At 48.3% G+C, this 19,116-nt stretch overlaps 1 protein-coding gene across 1 annotated transcript in view; it reads right to left on the reverse strand.

Annotated features, from left to right (window-relative positions):
• PLRG1 (pleiotropic regulator 1) overlaps positions 1-19,116 on the reverse strand; it is a 168,341-nt gene that overhangs the window by 70,126 nt on the left and 79,099 nt on the right. The window contains exons 8-10 of the mRNA XM_069242908.1: positions 18,847-18,939; positions 18,339-18,488; positions 18,114-18,215 (exon numbers count right to left, since the gene is read on the reverse strand). Of these exons, the coding sequence (XP_069099009.1) occupies positions 18,114-18,215; positions 18,339-18,488; positions 18,847-18,939 (345 nt within the window). The remainder of the gene's footprint in view (positions 1-18,113; positions 18,216-18,338; positions 18,489-18,846; positions 18,940-19,116) is intronic.

Raw genomic sequence — 19,116 nt, forward strand, 5'->3', positions numbered from 1 at the left:
TGGGGGTCACCTAACTGGTGTGGACAGGTTTATGCACGGAGGGCACCAAATGTGCCCTTTAAAGCATACCAGTAGCTTGGGAAGGATAACCCCTCCCAAGCCAGTCACACCTATTTCCAAAGGGAGATGGTGTTACCTCACTCTCCCAAAGGAAATCCTTTGTTCTGCCTATCTGGGCTTGATCAGATCAAGCAGCAGGAGGAGGGCAGATACCGGTCTGAGGGGTGGCAGCAGCTCCGGCTGCCTGGGAAACCCTGTAAACTGGTGGTAGCAATGCTGGGGGTTATCTAAGGAGCCCCCCAGAGTGCATGGAATCATACTTCCAATACTTGCAACTGTATTGGGGCATGATTCCGACATGTTTGATACCAAACATGCCCAGGTTTGGATTGACCATTATGTAGCTGGACACAGGTAGTGACCTATGTCCAGTACATGCGTAAAATGGCATCCCCAGTCGTGGGGGCACCTCTGCTAGTGCAGGGGTGCCCTCACACACAGATACCTGCACCCTGCCATCTGGGCTAAGAGGGCCTGCCATAGGGGTGACTTACAGTGACCTGGTAAAGCGGCCTGTGGTGAAAATGGGTTTCAAGAAGGCCTGCAGAACCTTTTGCATGCGCCTCCGTATGGCTGGCAGAATAACTGCTGCAGCCAATAGGGATCCCCTGGTGCCCAATGCCCTGGGTACCATATACTAGGGACATACATCAGGGGGACCATTATGCCAAATGTGGGAAGACAAGGGTAGTTACCAAACTTTACTGGAAAGAGAATAACCACTGGGGTCCTGGTTAACAGGATCCCAGTGGACTCGGTTAAACACACTGACAACAGGCAGAAAGTGGGGGTAACCATGCCAAGAAAGAGGGGACTTTCCTACATATGCTGAAGGCTCTCTCGAGAACACTGTCTTGGGTGGCAGGTTGGCAGAAACCAGTCAGCGAGCACACCAGAAGTTGGCAGAATCTCAGGGGTCACCTCTAAGGTGCCCTCTGGGTACATGTATTGGTAAATCCAACACTGGCATCAGTGTGGGTTCACCAATAAGAGATGTTTGATACCAAACACCCCTATCTTCAGTGAAGCCATCATGTAGCTGGGGGACTCGTACTGACCAGTGTCCAGCACATGCATTTAAAATGGCTTCTCTGGTCACTTACTACATCAACAAAGACATAGCAGGAGCATATCTGCTTGTGTAGATATGCCTTCACATTTAATATAATGTGCCCTGCCTTAGGGCTGTAAGACCTGCTAGAGGGGTGACTTAGATATATTGCATGCAGTGTTAGGGAACATGGCACACAGTCTGGGTGCTACGTCGCTTTTTCACTTGTCTGCACCACGATACACAATTTCAATAGCAGCCTGTTATGTGCATAGTGAGGGGTCCCTTAGGGTGGCACAATTCGTGCTGCAGCCCTTGAGGATCCTCTTAGGCTCCTCAGGCCTTAGGCACCAGGGGCACCATTTACTAGGGACTTACAGAGGATGCTAAAGGTTTTGCCAACTGGAGAAACAATTGTATAGTTTCAGGAAAGAGATCTGGCAGTGGGGACGTGGTTAGCAGGAACCCAGTGCACTTTCAGTTAAAATCACATCAGATACCAGGCAAAAAGTAGGGGGTAACAATGTCAAAAAGAGGCACTTTCCTACAAGTGGGACTCTATATCTGCTTTGAAGAGAGTGGAAAAAGAAGAACTGGCATCAGCGCACAGTGGTGGTGCCCATGTACGGCTCAGTGAGGTCTTATCAGAAATGTGCGTTTAATGCTGCAACCTGACACCCCACAGGAGCTATTGTAAGAGTTTCTGGATCCAGTCTGGCAACGGAGGAGATTCACAAGATAAGGAATCCATTGTTAGAGTTATCCTTTAGAAATCACTCACTGTCTTCACATCCCTCTACAACATTTATCAATATTGGCACAAACCTCGCAATCCATATCTGCACAACATACAGTATAACAATTTTTTCTTACCACACACTTTAAAGCCTATTTCTCTGCCAAAGCATAAACAATGATTTCAGATTCTTCAATGATTCTTGCACTCCACCAATACTAGCTGGCGGCACCCTCTTCACGGAGAGCTACCACAGTCTCTATTTGCGACACTTCAAACCCTTTAAACAGAGGCCCGAAAATCTGAAAGCACACACCAAACTCAAATCACCTTCTAGTCAGTTTCAGTGTCTGAATACACATATATACCCTTACATGCTTCATAATAGCAGTAGCTATTCAAATAATTGAAATAACTATTACACACACCTCTACATTAACCACAAAATCATCCAGTTGTCGGCCCTTCTCCAAAACAATAGAAAACATTTCAGAAGTAAACTCAACACACTAGGAAGCACAATCTTTGTTATCATTTCCAATCAGAAGCCTTCCCATTGCAGTAAAAATAAACAAACTGCATTTAAATGTCCGCTTCATAACACCAATGCAAAACAGGCACCTCCTCTTTCAATCCACACTAGTAATGGGAGAGGTCTTGACACTGTTGACAACTACATGCACCAATCAGCCCTCGTCGTATCTCTCAAACAAATGTAACTGCCTCTTCTATTACTCTGTGTAGCAAGATGGCAGTAATATATGGAATGACTGGGGAGTCTTACCATCTAATACTACCACATTACCCAGTAGTGGACCTTGAGTACACACTAGTAAACCTTAGTTCATTCCTGGTAGTGTGGCAATGAGCAGTCAGGCTACTTAGAGAAACATATGTAAAAAATTTCACAATATCAACCTGGACAATAAGTAAATGAAAACACCAATTTAGAAAAAAAGCAGATTTGTATATAGATTTAGACACCAAAACGATCTTTTTAAGTTAAACACAACCAGGGTTATGAATTTTAGAAGCTTTGGAAAAAGAGTATTTTCACAGTTTAAATGGCTCCCACTGAAGTCAATGGAGAAAATCAAAGTGTGCACTCGAGCACTTGTAGGGTGAGTTCTAGGGAGCCCATCTGGACTTAAGGTTCTGCGGGGCCTGTAAGGAAATGCCTCCTTGGCATGGTTGCCCCCTGACTTTTTGCCTTTGCTGATGCTATGTTTACAATTGAAAGTGTGCTGAGGCCTGCTAACCAGGCCCCAGCACCAGTGTTCTTTCCCTAACCTGTACTTTTGTATCCACAATTGGCAGACCCTGGCATCCAGATAAGTCCCTTGTAACTGGTACTTCTAGTACCAAGGGCCCTGATGCCAAGGAAGGTCTCGAAGGGCTGCAGCATGTCTTATGCCACCCTGGAGACCTCTCACTCAGCACAGACACACTGCTTGCCAGCTTGTGTGTGCTAGTGAGGACAAAACGAGTAAGTCGACATGGCACTCCCCTCAGGGTGCCATGCCAGCCTCTCACTGCCTATGCAGTATAGGTAAGACACCCCTCTAGCAGGCCTTACAGCCCTAAGGCAGGGTGCACTATACCATAGGTGAGGGTACCAATGCATGAGCATGGTACCCCTACAGTGTCTAAACAAAACCTTAGACATTGTAAGTGCAGGGTAGCCATAAGAGTATATGGTCTGGGAGTCTGTCAAACACGAACTCCACAGCACCATAATGGCTACACTGAAAACTGGGAAGTTTGGTATCAAACTTCTCAGCACAATAAATGCACACTGATGCCAGTGTACATTTTATTGTAAAATACACCACAGAGGGCACCTTAGAGGTGCCCCCTGAAACTTAACCGACTGTCTGTGTAGGCTGACTAGTTCCAGCAGCCTGCCACACCAGAGACATGTTGCTGGCCCCATGGGGAGAGTGCCTTTGTCACTCTGAGGCCAGTAACAAAGCCTGCACTGGGTGGAGATGCTAACACCTCCCCCAGGCAGGAGCTGTGACACCTGGCGGTGAGCCTCAAAGGCTCACCCCTTTGTCACAGCCCAGCAGGGCACTCCAGCTTAGTGGAGTTGCCCGCCCCCTCCGGCCACGGCCCCCACTTTTGGCGGCAAGGCTGGAGGGAACAAAGAAAGCAACAAGGAGGAGTCACTGGCCAGTCAGGACAGCCCCTAAGGTGTCCTGAGCTGAGGTGACTCTGACTTTTAGAAATCCTCCATCTTGCAGATGGAGGATTCCCCCAATAGGGTTAGGATTGTGACCCCCTCCCCTTGGGAGGAGGCACAAAGAGGGTGTACCCACCCTCAGGGCTAGTAGCCATTGGCTACTAACCCCCAGACCTAAACACGCCCTTAAATTTAGTATTTAAGGGCTACCCTGAACCCTAGAAAATTAGATTCCTGCAACTACAAGAAGAAGGACTGCCTAGCTGAAAAACCCCTGCAGAGGAAGACCAGAAGACGACAACTGCCTTGGCTCCAGAAACTCACCGGCCTGTCTCCTGCCTTCCAAAGATCCTGCTCCAGCGACGCCTTCCAAAGGGACCAGAGACCTCGACATCCTCTGAGGACTGCCCCTGCTTCGAAAAGACAAGAAACTCCCGAGGACAGCGGACCTGCTCCAAGAAAAGCTGCAACTTTGTTTCCAGCAGCTTTAAAGAACCCTGCAAGCTCCCCGCAAGAAGCGTGAGACTTGCAACACTGCACCCGGCGACCCCGACTCGGCTGGTGGCGATCCAACACCTCAGGAGGGACCCCAGGACTACTCTAAGACTGTGAGTACAAAAACCTGTCCCCCCTGAGCCCCCACAGCGCCGCCTGCAGAGGGAATCCCGAGGCTTCCCCTGACCGCGACTCTTTGAATCCTAAGTCCCGACACCTGGGAGAGACCCTGCACCCGCAGCCCCCAGGACCTGAAGGACCGGACTTTCACTGGAGGAGTGACCCCCAGGAGTCCCTCTCCCTTGACCAAGTGGAGGTTTCCCCGAGGAACCCCCCCCTTGCCTGCCTGCAGCGCTGAAGAGATCCCTAGATCTCCCATTGACTTCCATTACAAACCCGACGCTTGTTTCTACACTGCACCCGGCCGCCCCCGCGCTGCGGAGGGTGAAATTTCTGTGTGGGCTTGTGTCCCCCCCGGTGCCCTACAAAACCCCCCTGGTCTGCCCTCCGAAGACGCGGGTACTTACCTGCAAGCAGACCGGAACCGGGGCACCCCCTTCTCTCCATTCTAGCCTATGTGTTTTGGGCACCACTTTGAACTCTGCACCTGACCGGCCCTGAGCTGCTGGTGTGGTGACTTTGGGGTTGCTCTGAACCCCCAACGGTGGGCTACCTTGGACCAAGAACTAAGCTCTGTAAGTGTCTTACTTACCTGGTTAACTTAACAAATACTTACCTCCCCTAGGAACTGTGAAAATTGCACTAAGTGTCCACTTTTAAAACAGCTATTTGTGAATAACTTGAAAAGTATACATGCAATTTTGATGATTTGAAGTTCCTAAAGTACTTACCTGCAATACCTTTCGAATGAGATATTACATGTAGAATTTGAACCTGTGGTTCTTAAAATAAACTAAGAAAAGATATTTTTCTATATAAAAACCTATTGGCTGGATTTGTCTCTGAGTGTGTGTACCTCATTTATTGTCTATGTGTATGTACAACAAATGCTTAACACTACTCCTTGGATAAGCCTACTGCTCGACCACACTACCACAAAATAGAGCATTAGTATTATCTATTTTTACCACTATTTTACCTCTAAGGGGAACCCTTGGACTCTGTGCATGCTATTCCTTACTTTTAAATAGCACATACAGAGCCAACTTCCTACATTGGTGGATCAGCGGTGGGGTACAAGACTTTGCATTTGCTGGACTACTCAGCCAATACCTGATCACACGACAAATTCCAAAATTGTCATTAGAAATTCATTTTTGCAATTTGAAATTGTTCTAAATTCTTAAAAAGTCCTGCTAGGGCCTTGTGTGTTAAGTCCCTGTTTAGCATTGTCTTTTAGAGTTTAAAAGTTTGTTAAAAGTTTGAAATTAGATTCTAGAAACAGTTTTAGATTCTTTAAAAAGTCTTCCAACTCTTAGCAAAATAATGTCTGATACAGAGATGAATGTGGTGGAACTCGACACCACACCTTACCTCCATCTTAAGATGAGGGAGCTAAGGTCTCTCTGTAATATCAAAAAAATAACCATTGGCTCCAGACCTACCAAAATTCAGCTCCAGGAGCTGTTGGCAGAGTTTGAAAAAGCCAACCCCTCTGATGATGACATCACAGAGGAAGAAATTAGTGACTTGGAGGCCAATGTCCCTCCTCCAGTCCTAAATAGGGAGAACAGGACCCCTCAAGTCCTGTCTCCAACTGTGTTAGTCAGAAATAGTGAGTCCCTCACAGGAGGGTCCCACATTTCTGAAATCACTGAGGATGCTCTCAGTGAAGATGACCTCCTGTTAGCCAGGATGGCCAAAAGATTGGCTTTAGAGAGACAGATCCTAGCCATAGAGAGGGAAAGACAAGAGATGGGCCTAGGACCCATCAATGGTGGCAGCAACATAAATAGGGTCAGAGATTCTCCTGACATGTTGAAAATCCCTAAAGGGATTGTAACTAAATATGAAGATGGTGATGACATCACCAAATGGTTCACAGCTTTTGAGAGGGCTTGTGTAACCAGAAAAGTGAACAGATCTCACTGGGGTGCTCTCCTTTGGGAAATGTTCACAGGAAAGTGTAGGGATAGACTCCTCACACTCTCTGGAAAAGATGCAGAATCTTATGACCTCATGAAGGGTACCCTGATTGAGGGCTTTGGATTCTCCACTGAGGAGTACAGGATTAGGTTCAGGGGGGCTCAAAAATCCTCGAGCCAGACCTGGGTTGACTTTGTTGACTACTCAGTGAAAACACTAGATGGTTGGATTCAAGGCAGTGGTGTAAGTAATTATGATGGGCTGTACAATTTATTTGTGAAAGAACACCTATTGAGTAATTGTTTCAATGATAAACTGCATCAGCATCTGGTAGACCTAGGACCAATTTCTCCCCAAGAATTGGGAAAGAAGGCGGACCATTGGGTCAAGACAAGGGTGTCCAAGACTTCAACAGGGGGTGACCAAAAGAAAGGGGTCACAAAGACTCCCCAGGGGAAGGGTGATGAGACAACCAAAACTAAAAATAGTAAAGAGTCTTCTACAGGCCCCCAAAAACCTGCACAGGAGGGTGGGCCCAGAGCCTCTTCACAAAACAATGGGTACAAGGGTAAAAACTTTGATCCCAAAAAGGCCTGGAGTCATAGCTGTAAACAGCATGGACACCAAACTGGAGACAAGGCCTGTCCCAAGAAAGGTTCCACTCCAAACTCCCATCCAGGTAACACTGGTATGCTAGTCTCCAAGTGGGATCAACAGTGTGCCCAGAGCAAATCAGGGTCCACACTGAAGCTACTCTAGTTTCTGAGGGTGGGGTGGATTTAGCCACACTAGCTGTCTGGCCGCCTAACATGCAAAAATACAGACAGCAACTCTTAATTAATGGGACTAGAATAGAGGGCCTGAGGGATACAGGTGCCAGTGTCACCATGGTGACAGAGAAACTGGTTTCCCCTGGCCAATACCTGACTGGAAAAACTTACACAGTCACCAACGCTGACAATCAGAGAAAAGTACATCCCATGGCAATGGTTACTTTAGAATGGGGAGGGGTCAATGGCCTGAAACAGGTGGTGGTCTCCTCAAATATCCCAGTGGACTGTCTGCTTGGAAATGACCTGGAGTCCTCAGCATGGGCTGAGGTAGAACTAAAAACCCATGCAGCAATGCTGGGTATCCCTGAACTGGTGTGTGTGAAAACCAGAGCACAATGCAAGGCACAGGGTGAACAAGTAGAGCTGGAGTCTGGAAGAATGGCCCAGCCTACCAAGAGGAAAGGAAAGTCAGTTGGGAAACCAACTGCAACACAGCAAAAGAAAGGGAACCTCTCTTCTCAGGAAGAAGTTCTGCCCTCTGAGGGAACTGAGCCTTTGGAGCTTGAACCTTATCAGGTTGAGCTCTTAGGCCCAGGGGGACCCTCCAGGGAGGAGCTGTGTAAGGGACAAGAAACCTGTCCCTCTCTTGAAGGCCTTAGGCAGCAAGCTGCTGAAGAGTCCAAAGGCAAGAAAAATGGAACGCATAGGGTCTATTGGGAAGATGGACTCCTGTACACTGAGGCCAGAGACCCCAAACCTGGTGCCACTAGGAGAGTGGTAGTGCCTCAGCTGTTCAGAGAGTTCATCCTAACATTGGCCCATGACATTCCCCTTGCTGGACATTTGGGACAAACCAAGACGTGGGAGAGGTTAGTCAACCACTTCTACTGGCCCAATATGTCCAACATGGTTAAGGAGTTTTGCCTCTCCTGCCCCACCTGTCAAGCCAGTGGTAAGACAGGTGGGCATCCAAAGGCCCCCCTCATTCCACTTCCAGTGGTGGGGGTTCCCTTTGAAAGAGTGGGTGTGGACATAGTTGGTCCACTAGAACCTCCCACAGCCTCAGGAAATATGTATATCCTGGTAGTAGTGGATCATGCTACCAGGTATCCTGAAGCTATTCCCCTTAGGTCGACTACTGCCCCTGCAGTAGCCAAGGCCCTCATTGGTATCTTTACCAGAGTGGGTTTCCCTAAGGAGGTGGTGTCTGACAGAGGTGCCAACTTCATGTCAGCATACCTAAAGCACATGTGGAATGAGTGTGGAGTGACTTATAAATTCACTACACCATACCATCCACAAACTAATGGCTTGGTTGAGAGATTCAACAAGACATTAAAAGGCATGATCATGGGGCTCCCAGAAAAGCTCAAAAGGAGATGGGATGTCTTCTTGCCATGTCTGCTTTTCGCTTACAGAGAGGTACCACAGAAGGGAGTAGGATTCTCACCCTTTGAACTTCTGTTTGGTCATCCTGTAAGAGGACCACTTGCTCTTGTTAAAGAAGGCTGGGAGAGACCTCTCCATGAGCCAAAACAAGACATAGTGGACTATGTACTTGGCCTTCGCTCTAGAATGGCAGAGTACATGGAAAAGGCAACCAAAAACCTTGAGGCCAGCCAACAGCTCCAGAAGTTTTGGTATGACCAAAAGGCTGCACTGGTTGAGTTCCAACCAGGGCAGAAAGTCTGGGTTCTGGAGCCTGTGGCTCCCAGGGCACTCCAGGACAAATGGAGTGGCCCTTACCCAGTGCTAGAAAGGAAGAGTCAGGTCACCTACCTGGTGGACCTGGGCACAAGCAGGAGCCCCAAGAGGGTGATCCATGTGAACCGCCTTAAGCTCTTCCATGACCGGGCTGATGTGAATCTGTTGATGGTAACAGATGAGGATCAGGAGGCAGAGAGTGAACCTCTCCCTGATCTTCTGTCATCAGACCCAAAAGATGGCACAGTAGATGGAGTGATCTACTCAGACACCCTCTCTGGCCAACAGCAAGCTGATTGTAGGAGAGTCCTACAACAGTTTCCTGAACTCTTCTCCTTAACCCCTGGTCAGACACACCTGTGTACCCATGATGTGGACACAGGAGACAGCATGCCTGTCAAAAACAAAATCTTTAGACAGTCTGACCATGTTAAGGAAAGCATCAAGGTGGAAGTCCACAAGATGCTGGAATTGGGAGTAAACTGAGCGCTCTGACAGCCCCTGGGCTAGCCCAGTGGTCTTAGTCCCCAAACCTCACACCAAAGATGGAAAGAAAGAGATGAGGTTTTGTGTGGACTACAGAGGGCTCAATTCTGTCACCAAGACAGATGCTCATCCAATTCCAAGAGCTGATGAGCTCATAGATAAATTAGGTGCTGCCAAATTCTTAAGTACCTTTGACTTGACAGCAGGGTACTGGCAAATAAAAATGGCACCTGGAGCAAAAGAGAAAACAGCATTCTCCACACCTGATGGGCATTATCAGTTTACTGTTATGCCCTTTGGTTTAAAGAATGCCCCTGCCACCTTCCAAAGGTTGGTGAATCAAGTCCTTGCTGGCTTGGAGTCCTTTAGCACAGCTTATCTTGATGATATTGCTGTCTTTAGCTCCACCTGGCAGGATCACCTGGTCCACCTGAAGAAGGTTTTGAAGGCTCTGCAATCTGCAGGCCTCTCTATCAAGGCATCCAAATGCCAGATAGGGCAGGGAACTGTGGTTTACTTGGGCCACCTTGTAGGTGGAGGCCAAGTTCAGCCACTCCAACCCAAGATCCAGACTATTCTGGACTGGGTAGCTCCAAAAACCCAGACTCAAGTCAGGGCATTCCTTGGCTTGACTGGGTATTACAGGAGGTTTGTGAAGGGATATGGATCCATTGTGACAGCCCTCACTGAACTCACCTCCAAGAAAATGCCCAAGAAAGTGAACTGGACTGTAGAATGCCAACAGGCCTTTGACACCCTGTGTAGGAAGTTGGCTCTGTATGCACTATTTCAAAGTAAGGAATAGTATGCACAGAGTCCAAGGGTTCCCCTTAGAGGTAAGATAGTGGCAAAAAGAGATAATACTATTGCTCTATTTTGTGGTAGTGTGGTCGAGCAGTAGGCTTATCCAAGGAGTAGTGTTAAGCATTTGTTGTACATACACATAGACAATAAATGAGGTACACACACTCAGAGACAAATCCAGCCAATAGGTTGTTATATAGAAATATATCTTTTCTTAGTTTATTTTAAGAACCACAGGTTCAAATTCTACATGTAATATCTCATTCGAAAGGTATTGCAGGTAAGTACTTTAGGAACTTCAAATCATCAAAATTGCATGTATACTTTTCAAGTTATTCACAAATAGCTGTTTTAAAAGTGGACACTTAGTGCAATTTTCACAGTTCCTAGGGGAGGTAAGTATTTGTTAGGTTAACCAGGTAAGTAAGACACTTACAGGGCTTAGTTCTTGGTCCAAGGTAGCCCACCGTTGGGGGTTCAGAGCAACCCTAAAGTCACCACACCAGCAGCTCAGGGCCGGTCAGGTGCAGAGTTCAAAGTGGTGCCCAAAACACACAGGCTAGAATGGAGAGAAGGGGGTGCCCCGGTTCCGGTCTGCTTGCAGGTAAGTACCCGCGTCTTCGGAGGGCAGACCAGGGGGGTTTTGTAGGGCACCGGGGGGGACACAAGCCCACACAGAAATTTCACCCTCAGCAGCGCGGGGGCGGCCGGGTGCAGTGTAGAAACAAGCGTCGGGTTCGCAATGTTAGTCTATGAGAGATCTCGGGATCTCTTCAGCGCTGCAGGCAGGCAAGGGGGGGGTTCCTCGGGGAAACCTCCACTTGGTCAAGGGAGAGGGACTCCTGGGGGTCACTCCTCCAGTGAAAGTCCGGTCCTTCAGGTCCTGGGGGCTGCGGGTGCAGGGTCTCTCCCAGGTGTCGGGACTTGGGATTCAAAGAGTCGCGGTCAGGGGAAGCCTCGGGATTCCCTCTACAGGCGGCGCTGTGGGGGCTCAGGGGGGACAGGTTTTGGTACTCACAGTATCAGAGTAGTCCTGGGGTCCCTCCTGAGGTGTTGGATCTCCACCAGCCGAGTCGGGGTCGCCGGGTGCAGTGTTGCAAGTCTCACGCTTCTTGCGGGGAGCTTGCAGGGTTCTTTAAAGCTGCTGGAAACAAAGTTGCAGCTTTTCTTGGAGCAGGTCCGCTGTCCTCGGGAGTTTCTTGTCTTTTCGAAGCAGGGGCAGTCCTCAGAGGATGTCGAGGTCGCTGGTCCCTTTGGAAGGCGTCGCTGGAGCAGGATCTTTGGAAGGCAGGAGACAGGCCGGTGAGTTTCTGGAGCCAAGGCAGTTGTCGTCTTCTGGTCTTCCTCTGCAGGGGTTTTCAGCTAGGCAGTCCTTCTTCTTGTAGTTGCAGGAATCTAATTTTCTAGGGTTCAGGGTAGCCCTTAAATACTAAATTTAAGGGCGTGTTTAGGTCTGGGGGGTTAGTAGCCAATGGCTACTAGCCCTGAGGGTGGGTACACCCTCTTTGTGCCTCCTCCCAAGGGGAGGGGGTCACAATCCTAACCCTATTGGGGGAATCCTCCATCTGCAAGATGGAGGATTTCTAAAAGTCAGAGTCACCTCAGCTCAGGACACCTTAGGGGCTGTCCTGACTGGCCAGTGACTCCTCCTTGTTGCTTTCTTTGTTCCCTCCAGCCTTGCCGCCAAAAGTGGGGGCCGTGGCCGGAGGGGGCGGGCAACTCCACTAAGCTGGAGTGCCCTGCTGGGCTGTGACAAAGGGGTGAGCCTTTGAGGCTCACCGCCAGGTGTTACAGCTCCTGCCTGGGGGAGGTGTTAGCATCTCCACCCAGTGCAGGCTTTGTTACTGGCCTCAGAGTGACAAAGGCACTCTCCCCATGGGGCCAGCAACATGTCTCTGGTGTGGCAGGCTGCTGGAACTAGTCAGCCTACACAGACAGTCGGTTAAGTTTCAGGGGGCACCTCTAAGGTGCCCTCTGTGGTGGATTTTACAATAGAATGTACACTGGCATCAGTGTGCATTTATTGTGCTGAGAAGTTTGATACCAAACTTCCCAGTTTTCAGTGTAGCCATTATGGTGCTGTGGAGTTCGTGTTTGACAGACTCCCAGACCATATACTCTTATGGCTACCCTGCACTTACAATGTCTAAGGTTTTGTTTAGACACTGTAGGGGTACCATGCTCATGCACTGGTACCCTCACCTATGGTATAGTGCACCCTGCCTTAGGGCTGTAAGGCCTGCTAGAGGGGTGTCTTACCTATACTGCATAGGCAGTGAGAGGCTGGCATGGCACCCTGAGGGGAGTGCCATGTCGACTTACTCGTTTTGTCCTCACTAGCACACACAAGCTGGCAAGCAGTGTGTCTGTGCTGAGTGAGGGGTCTCTAGGGTGGCATAAGACATGCTGCAGCCCTTAGAGACCTTCCTTGGCATCAGGGCCCTTGGTACTAGAAGTACCAATTACAAGGGACTTATCTGAATGCCAGGGTGTGCCAATTGTGGATACAATGGTACATTTTAGGTGAAGGAACACTGGTGCTGGGGCCTGGTTAGCAGGGTCCCAGCACACTTCTCAGTCAAGTCAGCATCAGTATCAGGCAAAAAGTGGGGGGTAACTGCAACAGGGAGCCATTTCTTTACACCCTGAAACAGGCAATGTGCTCAGCACCAGTTCTAAAAGCTCCAGATTATTCTAAGCAGTTCATTGTGCAGACTGATGCCTCTGAACATGGGATAGGGGCAGTTTTGTCCCAAACAAATGATGATGGCCTTGACCAGCCTGTTGCTTTCATTAGCAGGAGGTTACTCCCCAGGGAGCAGCGTTGGAGTGCCATTGAGAGGGAGGCCTTTGCTGTGGTTTGGTCCCTGAAGAAGCTGAGACCATACCTCTTTGGGACTCACTTCCTGGTTCAAACTGACCACAGACCTCTCAAATGGCTGATGCAAATGAAAGGTGAAAATCCTAAACTGTTGAGGTGGTCCATCTCCCTACAGGGAATGGACTTTATAGTGGAACACAGACCTGGGACTGCCCATGCCAATGCAGATGGCCTTTCCAGGTTCTTCCACTTAGAAAATGAAGACTCTCTTGGGAAAGGTTAGTCTCATCCTCTTTCGTTTGGGGGGGGGGGTTGTGTAAGGAAATGCCTCCTTGGCATGGTTGCCCCCTGACTTTTTGCCTTTGCTGATGCTATGTTTACAATTGAAAGTGTGCTGAGGCCTGCTAACCAGGCCCCAGCACCAGTGTTCTTTCCCTAACCTGTACTTTTGTATCCACAATTGGCAGACCCTGGCATCCAGATAAGTCCCTTGTAACTGGTACTTCTAGTACCAAGGGCCCTGATGCCAAGGAAGGTCTCTAAGGGCTGCAGCATGTCTTATGCCACCCTGGAGACCTCTCACTCAGCACAGACACACTGCTTGCCAGCTTGTGTGTGCTAGTGAGGACAAAACGAGTAAGTCGACATGGCACTCCCCTCAGGGTGCCATGCCAGCCTCTCACTGCCTATGTAGTATAGGTAAGACACCCCTCTAGCAGGCCTTACAGCCCTAAGGCAGGGTGCACTATACCATAGGTGAGGGTACCAATGCATGAGCATGGTACCCCTACAGTGTCTAAACAAAACCTTAGACATTGTAAGTGCAGGGTAGCCATAAGAGTATATGGTCTGGGAGTCTGTCAAACACGAACTCCACAGCACCATAATGGCTACACTGAAAACTGGGAAGTTTGGTATCAAACTTCTCAGCACAATAAATGCACACTGATGCCAGTGTACATTTTATTGTAAAATACACCACAGAGGGCACCTTAGAGGTGCCCCCTGAAACTTAACCGACTGTCTGTGTAGGCTGACTAGTTCCAGCAGCCTGCCACACCAGAGACATGTTGCTGGCCCCATGGGGAGAGTGCCTTTGTCACTCTGAGGCCAGTAACAAAGCCTGCACTGGGTGGAGATGCTAACACCTCCCCCAGGCAGGAGCTGTGACACCTGGCGGTGAGCCTCAAAGGCTCACCCCTTTGTCACAGCCCAGCAGGGCACTCCAGCTTAGTGGAGTTGCCCGCCCCCTCCGGCCACGGCCCCCACTTTTGGCGGCAAGGCTGGAGGGAACAAAGAAAGCAACAAGGAGGAGTCACTGGCCAGTCAGGACAGCCCCTAAGGTGTCCTGAGCTGAGGTGACTCTGACTTTTAGAAATCCTCCATCTTGCAGATGGAGGATTCCCCCAATAGGGTTAGGATTGTGACCCCCTCCCCTTGGGAGGAGGCACAAAGAGGGTGTACCCACCCTCAGGGTTAGTAGCCATTGGCTACTAACCCCCCAGACCTAAACACGCCCTTAAATTTAGTATTTAAGGGCTACCCTGAACCCTAGAAAATTAGATTCCTGCAACTACAAGAAGAAGGACTGCCTAGCTGAAAAACCCCTGCAGAGGAAGACCAGAAGACGACAACTGCCTTGGCTCCAGAAACTCACCGGCCTGTCTCCTGCCTTCCAAAGATCCTGCTCCAGCGACGCCTTCCAAAGGGACCAGCGACCTCGACATCCTCTGAGGACTGCCCCTGCTTCGAAAAGACAAGAAACTCCCGAGGACAGCGGACCTGCTCCAAGAAAAGCTGCAACTTTGTTTCCAGCAGCTTTAAAGAACCCTGCAAGCTCCCCGCAAGAAGCGTGAGACTTGCAACACTGCACCCGGCGACCCCGACTCGGCTGGTGGCGATCCAACACCTCAGGAGGGACCCCAGGACTACTCTAAGACTGTGAGTACAAAAACCTGTCCCCCCTGAGCCCCCACAGCGCCGCCTGCAGAGGGAATCCCGAGGCTTCCCCTGACCGCGACTCTTTGAATCCTAAGTCCCGACACCTGGGAGAGACCCTGCACCCGCAGCCCCCAGGACCTGAAGGACTGGACTTTCACTGGAGGAGTGACCCCCAGGAGTCCCTCTCCCTTGACCAAGTGGAGGTTTCCCCAAGGAACCCCCCCCTTGCCTGCCTGCAGCGCTGAAGAGATCCCTAGATCTCCCATTGACTTCCATTACAAACCCGACGCTTGTTTCTACACTGCACCCGGCCGCCCCGCGCTGCTGAGGGTGAAATTTCTGTGTGGGCTTGTGTCCCCCCCGGTGCCCTACAAAACCCCCCTGGTCTGCCCTCCGAAGACGCGGGTACTTACCTGCAAGCAGACCGGAACCGGGGCACCCCCTTCTCTCCATTCTAGCCTATGTGTTTTGGGCACCACTTTGAACTCTGCACCTGACCGGCCCTGAGCTGCTGGTGTGGTGACTTTGGGGTTGCTCTGAACCCCCAACGGTGGGCTACCTTGGACCAAGAACTAAGCCCTGTAAGTGTCTTACTTACCTGGTTAACTTAACAAATACTTACCTCCCCTAGGAACTGTGAAAATTGCACTGTGTCCACTTTTAAAACAGCTATTTGTGAATAACTTGAAAAGTATACATGCAATTTTGATGATTTGAAGTTCCTAAAGTACTTACCTGCAATACCTTTCGAATGAGATATTACATGTAGAATTTGAACCTGTGGTTCTTAAAATAAACTAAGAAAAGATATTTTTCTATATAAAAACCTATTGGCTGGATTTGTCTCTGAGTGTGTGTACCTCATTTATTGTCTATGTGTATGTACAACAAATGCTTAACACTACTCCTTGGATAAGCCTACTGCTCGACCACACTACCACAAAATAGAGCATTAGTATTATCTATTTTTACCACTATTTTACCTCTAAGGGGAACCCTTGGACTCTGTGCATGCTATTCCTTACTTTGAAATAGCACATACAGAGCCAACTTCCTACAGGGCCCTAGACCAAGAGTCAACAGTCAGTTTCTTATTGCCTTGCCCAGGGAGTCGGGGTGCAGAGGTGCTTTGGCCGTCCTTGGTGTTGACAGGTCCGCGACAGCTGGTACATTTGCATCACTTGTCAAACGGGTACTTGGGGGTGGACACACACTGTAGCTTTGGGATTTAGAAATCTTTTGGGAAGTTAGGACCAGGGATCAACAGTTGGAACTTCGCCACCACGTCCGGGGGCTCAGGGTGCAGAGGCGGCTTCTAGCTGTCAATAACGGGAGCTGGTTGTGTCAAAACTGAGTGGCCATCGGGTCACGGACTGGCGACAAACAAGCCTTGGTAGCCGCAAAGGTGGTCTCTTGGTACTTCATCAACTGGAGGTCATCCAGAGGGGAGCAGAGGCTTGGAACTTGTCAGACCTCACTCCCACTCTTTCAATGCTGGACACAGAGTTTCTTTAGGCTCACTTATACAGAGCGTGTTGGATCGCAGTTCTTTGACTTCAGCATAGCATTTACTCCTGCAGTTTACAGGGGACTGCTACCACCTGTCAGGGGAGTCTTTCTTGGCTTCTTGGGATCCCACTTGCTGGAACCAAGGAGCTTTCATCTCGGGCACACGTCAGTCACTCAGTTCCACTGGTTTTCCTCGTAGGTCACTTCTGTGTCCCCTCTTCACTCTGCAGCTGGAGTCCAAGTCCTGTTGTCAGTGGCTACGTCTTTTTTTATGCCTCTTCTTTTTTGCAAGTTAGAACTAACTTTCTGGTGCCATATGAGCCCCTTAAATCCTGATTTTAGGGGGCATTGATGGTGAAGGGGACAGTGGCCAATAGGCTACTGGTCCCTGCGGCAAGCCCGCCTCTGCAGTGACCACCTCCTGTGGGAGTGTGTCACTTTCCTACCCAGAATCGACTAACCCTAAGGGTTGCCAAGACTGCAGAACCCTTCCTTGGCTATACAGACCCCCTATAGCGAACACAAAAGGTGTAGCTAATCTTTTGGGGGGGATTATGCCTCCTGCGTAGCTGATTTTCCCACCTCTCAGGCTGGACAGGATTACCTTTTCACACTAGCAAGTCTGGGTGGGAGGAGGTGTGACCTCCTGCTTGCCCAGGCACCTTTGTCTACTTCCTGTGGAAGTACTAGCACGACCAGACGACAGGCAGACTTTGACTGTTGTGACAGAGGCTAGAGAGAGATCCTGCCAAAACAGCAGAGAGCTTGGTAACTCGGTGGGCACCCTTTAAGGGTGCCACCTGGCACATGCTAGTTAACCCTTGTCACACAGCAGTTCTTAAAGTAAACCCTTCTTCACAAAGAACTGTAACAAAGTGGGATGGTTTATGTCCCACTTTCACACACATTTTCTAGATAGAGTATGCAGATATGTCTCAAGCTCCAGAACCAGTTTTGGATGGCAATGTTGCAGACTTTCATGCTTTAGCCTATTAGGCTGCATTATTCCTATTTTCTCTCATGTTTCCCTTAAGACAAATGTCTGTGAAAATGTTTTCTTGCCAAAGTGTTATTTCTAGTGATCATATTTCTGCATTCAAAATTGGCCTTTTTTTTTTTTAAAGTAAGCAGGTGAAAATTACCAATATTGACTTTTTATAGCCTTCTACAAATATTTTTTTGAAATTGAAAATTGCTTACCAAAAGGAAAACATGTATATATTTTTATAAATTTATTTTATAAAAGGTGCTCAAGGATTTCGCAAGTGGGTGTGTCGTCGTTGCTTCTGAGTGACAATGATCCCCTGGAGAATACAATTTGTTATTAACGAGGCTTAGAAACAGCAAATAAGTAACAATCACTATATGAAAAAAAAAAAAAAATCCACGACTGGCTGTTTGTTAGCATGCCCCACGTGGGCACCTTCTAATCATACATAATTAAGCATTATATTTGTACACAAAAATTAGGTAACTACATGTTGTGTTACAATCTTTCTACTTACTCGTGCAGTAGAATCTCTGCTGCAAGTTACCAAGACATCAATGGTTGGGTGCAAGTCCAAGCCGTATACAGCACTCAAGTGGCCATGGTAATGTCTAATGACCTAAGCAACAATGGAAATCATTCTGTGTCAAATCAAATGTTTTGAGTCATACCAGATTTCAATTCAAAAGAAGTTTGCAACAGAAAACAGAAATTGCATCACAGAGTGAATGAAGAAAGGTACCTTGTTGTACTCGAGATCCCAGCATTTCACCTGCTTATCTTCTCCACAAGAAAAGAGGTAAGGACTTCTCGCACTCACAATTACCCCACGTACTGTGCTAATATGTCCAGTTAGGGACAGCTTCAATTTGCCACTAGCCAAGTCCCAGATCTGAATTGGTACAAGAAAAGAAAAATATCAGTGTAATAGTTAATGCACGTCAAGAAGGAAGCAGGACTGGTTTATTGTAACTGCCAAACTGGAGGGAGCAACAAACCAACACTACTTGCAAACTTAAGCAGTTAAGTCAGCTTAAATGAGTGAAAGAAGATACTATAACTTGAAATTCTAGGGACTTTTCATGAACCATGAATGAGTGTTGATAGGGTGTAAATGGTGATGGGTTGACACAACAGCTGTACAAGACATCCACTAAATAAAATCAGGAACATAACATTCTGTTAAATAGCCAACTAGAAAGAGTGAGAAAATTAAGACTATGATTAATTGCCACATTTCATTCACTCACCTTAATGGTTCTATCCGCAGATCCAGTAACAAACCACTGATTTCCAGGTTCCACTGCAATACACCTCACCCAGCCCAAGTGACCACTGATGACCTGAATAAAATAATATGAGAAAACAAAATGAGCCCAAAAGATTCACCAACATTATATCATAAAAGAAGCACCTTCATGTAGCTATTTGGTTATTTTAACCAAAAGCAAGTGGAAAAGAAGTGACAAAAAACAATGTCAAAGTACGCGACTTATGCAAGGAAAATGAGACTAAATATT

The sequence above is a fragment of the Pleurodeles waltl genome, chromosome 1_2 (genome assembly GCF_031143425.1).
Source record: "Pleurodeles waltl isolate 20211129_DDA chromosome 1_2, aPleWal1.hap1.20221129, whole genome shotgun sequence".
Classification (NCBI taxonomy): Eukaryota; Metazoa; Chordata; class Amphibia; order Caudata; family Salamandridae; genus Pleurodeles; species Pleurodeles waltl.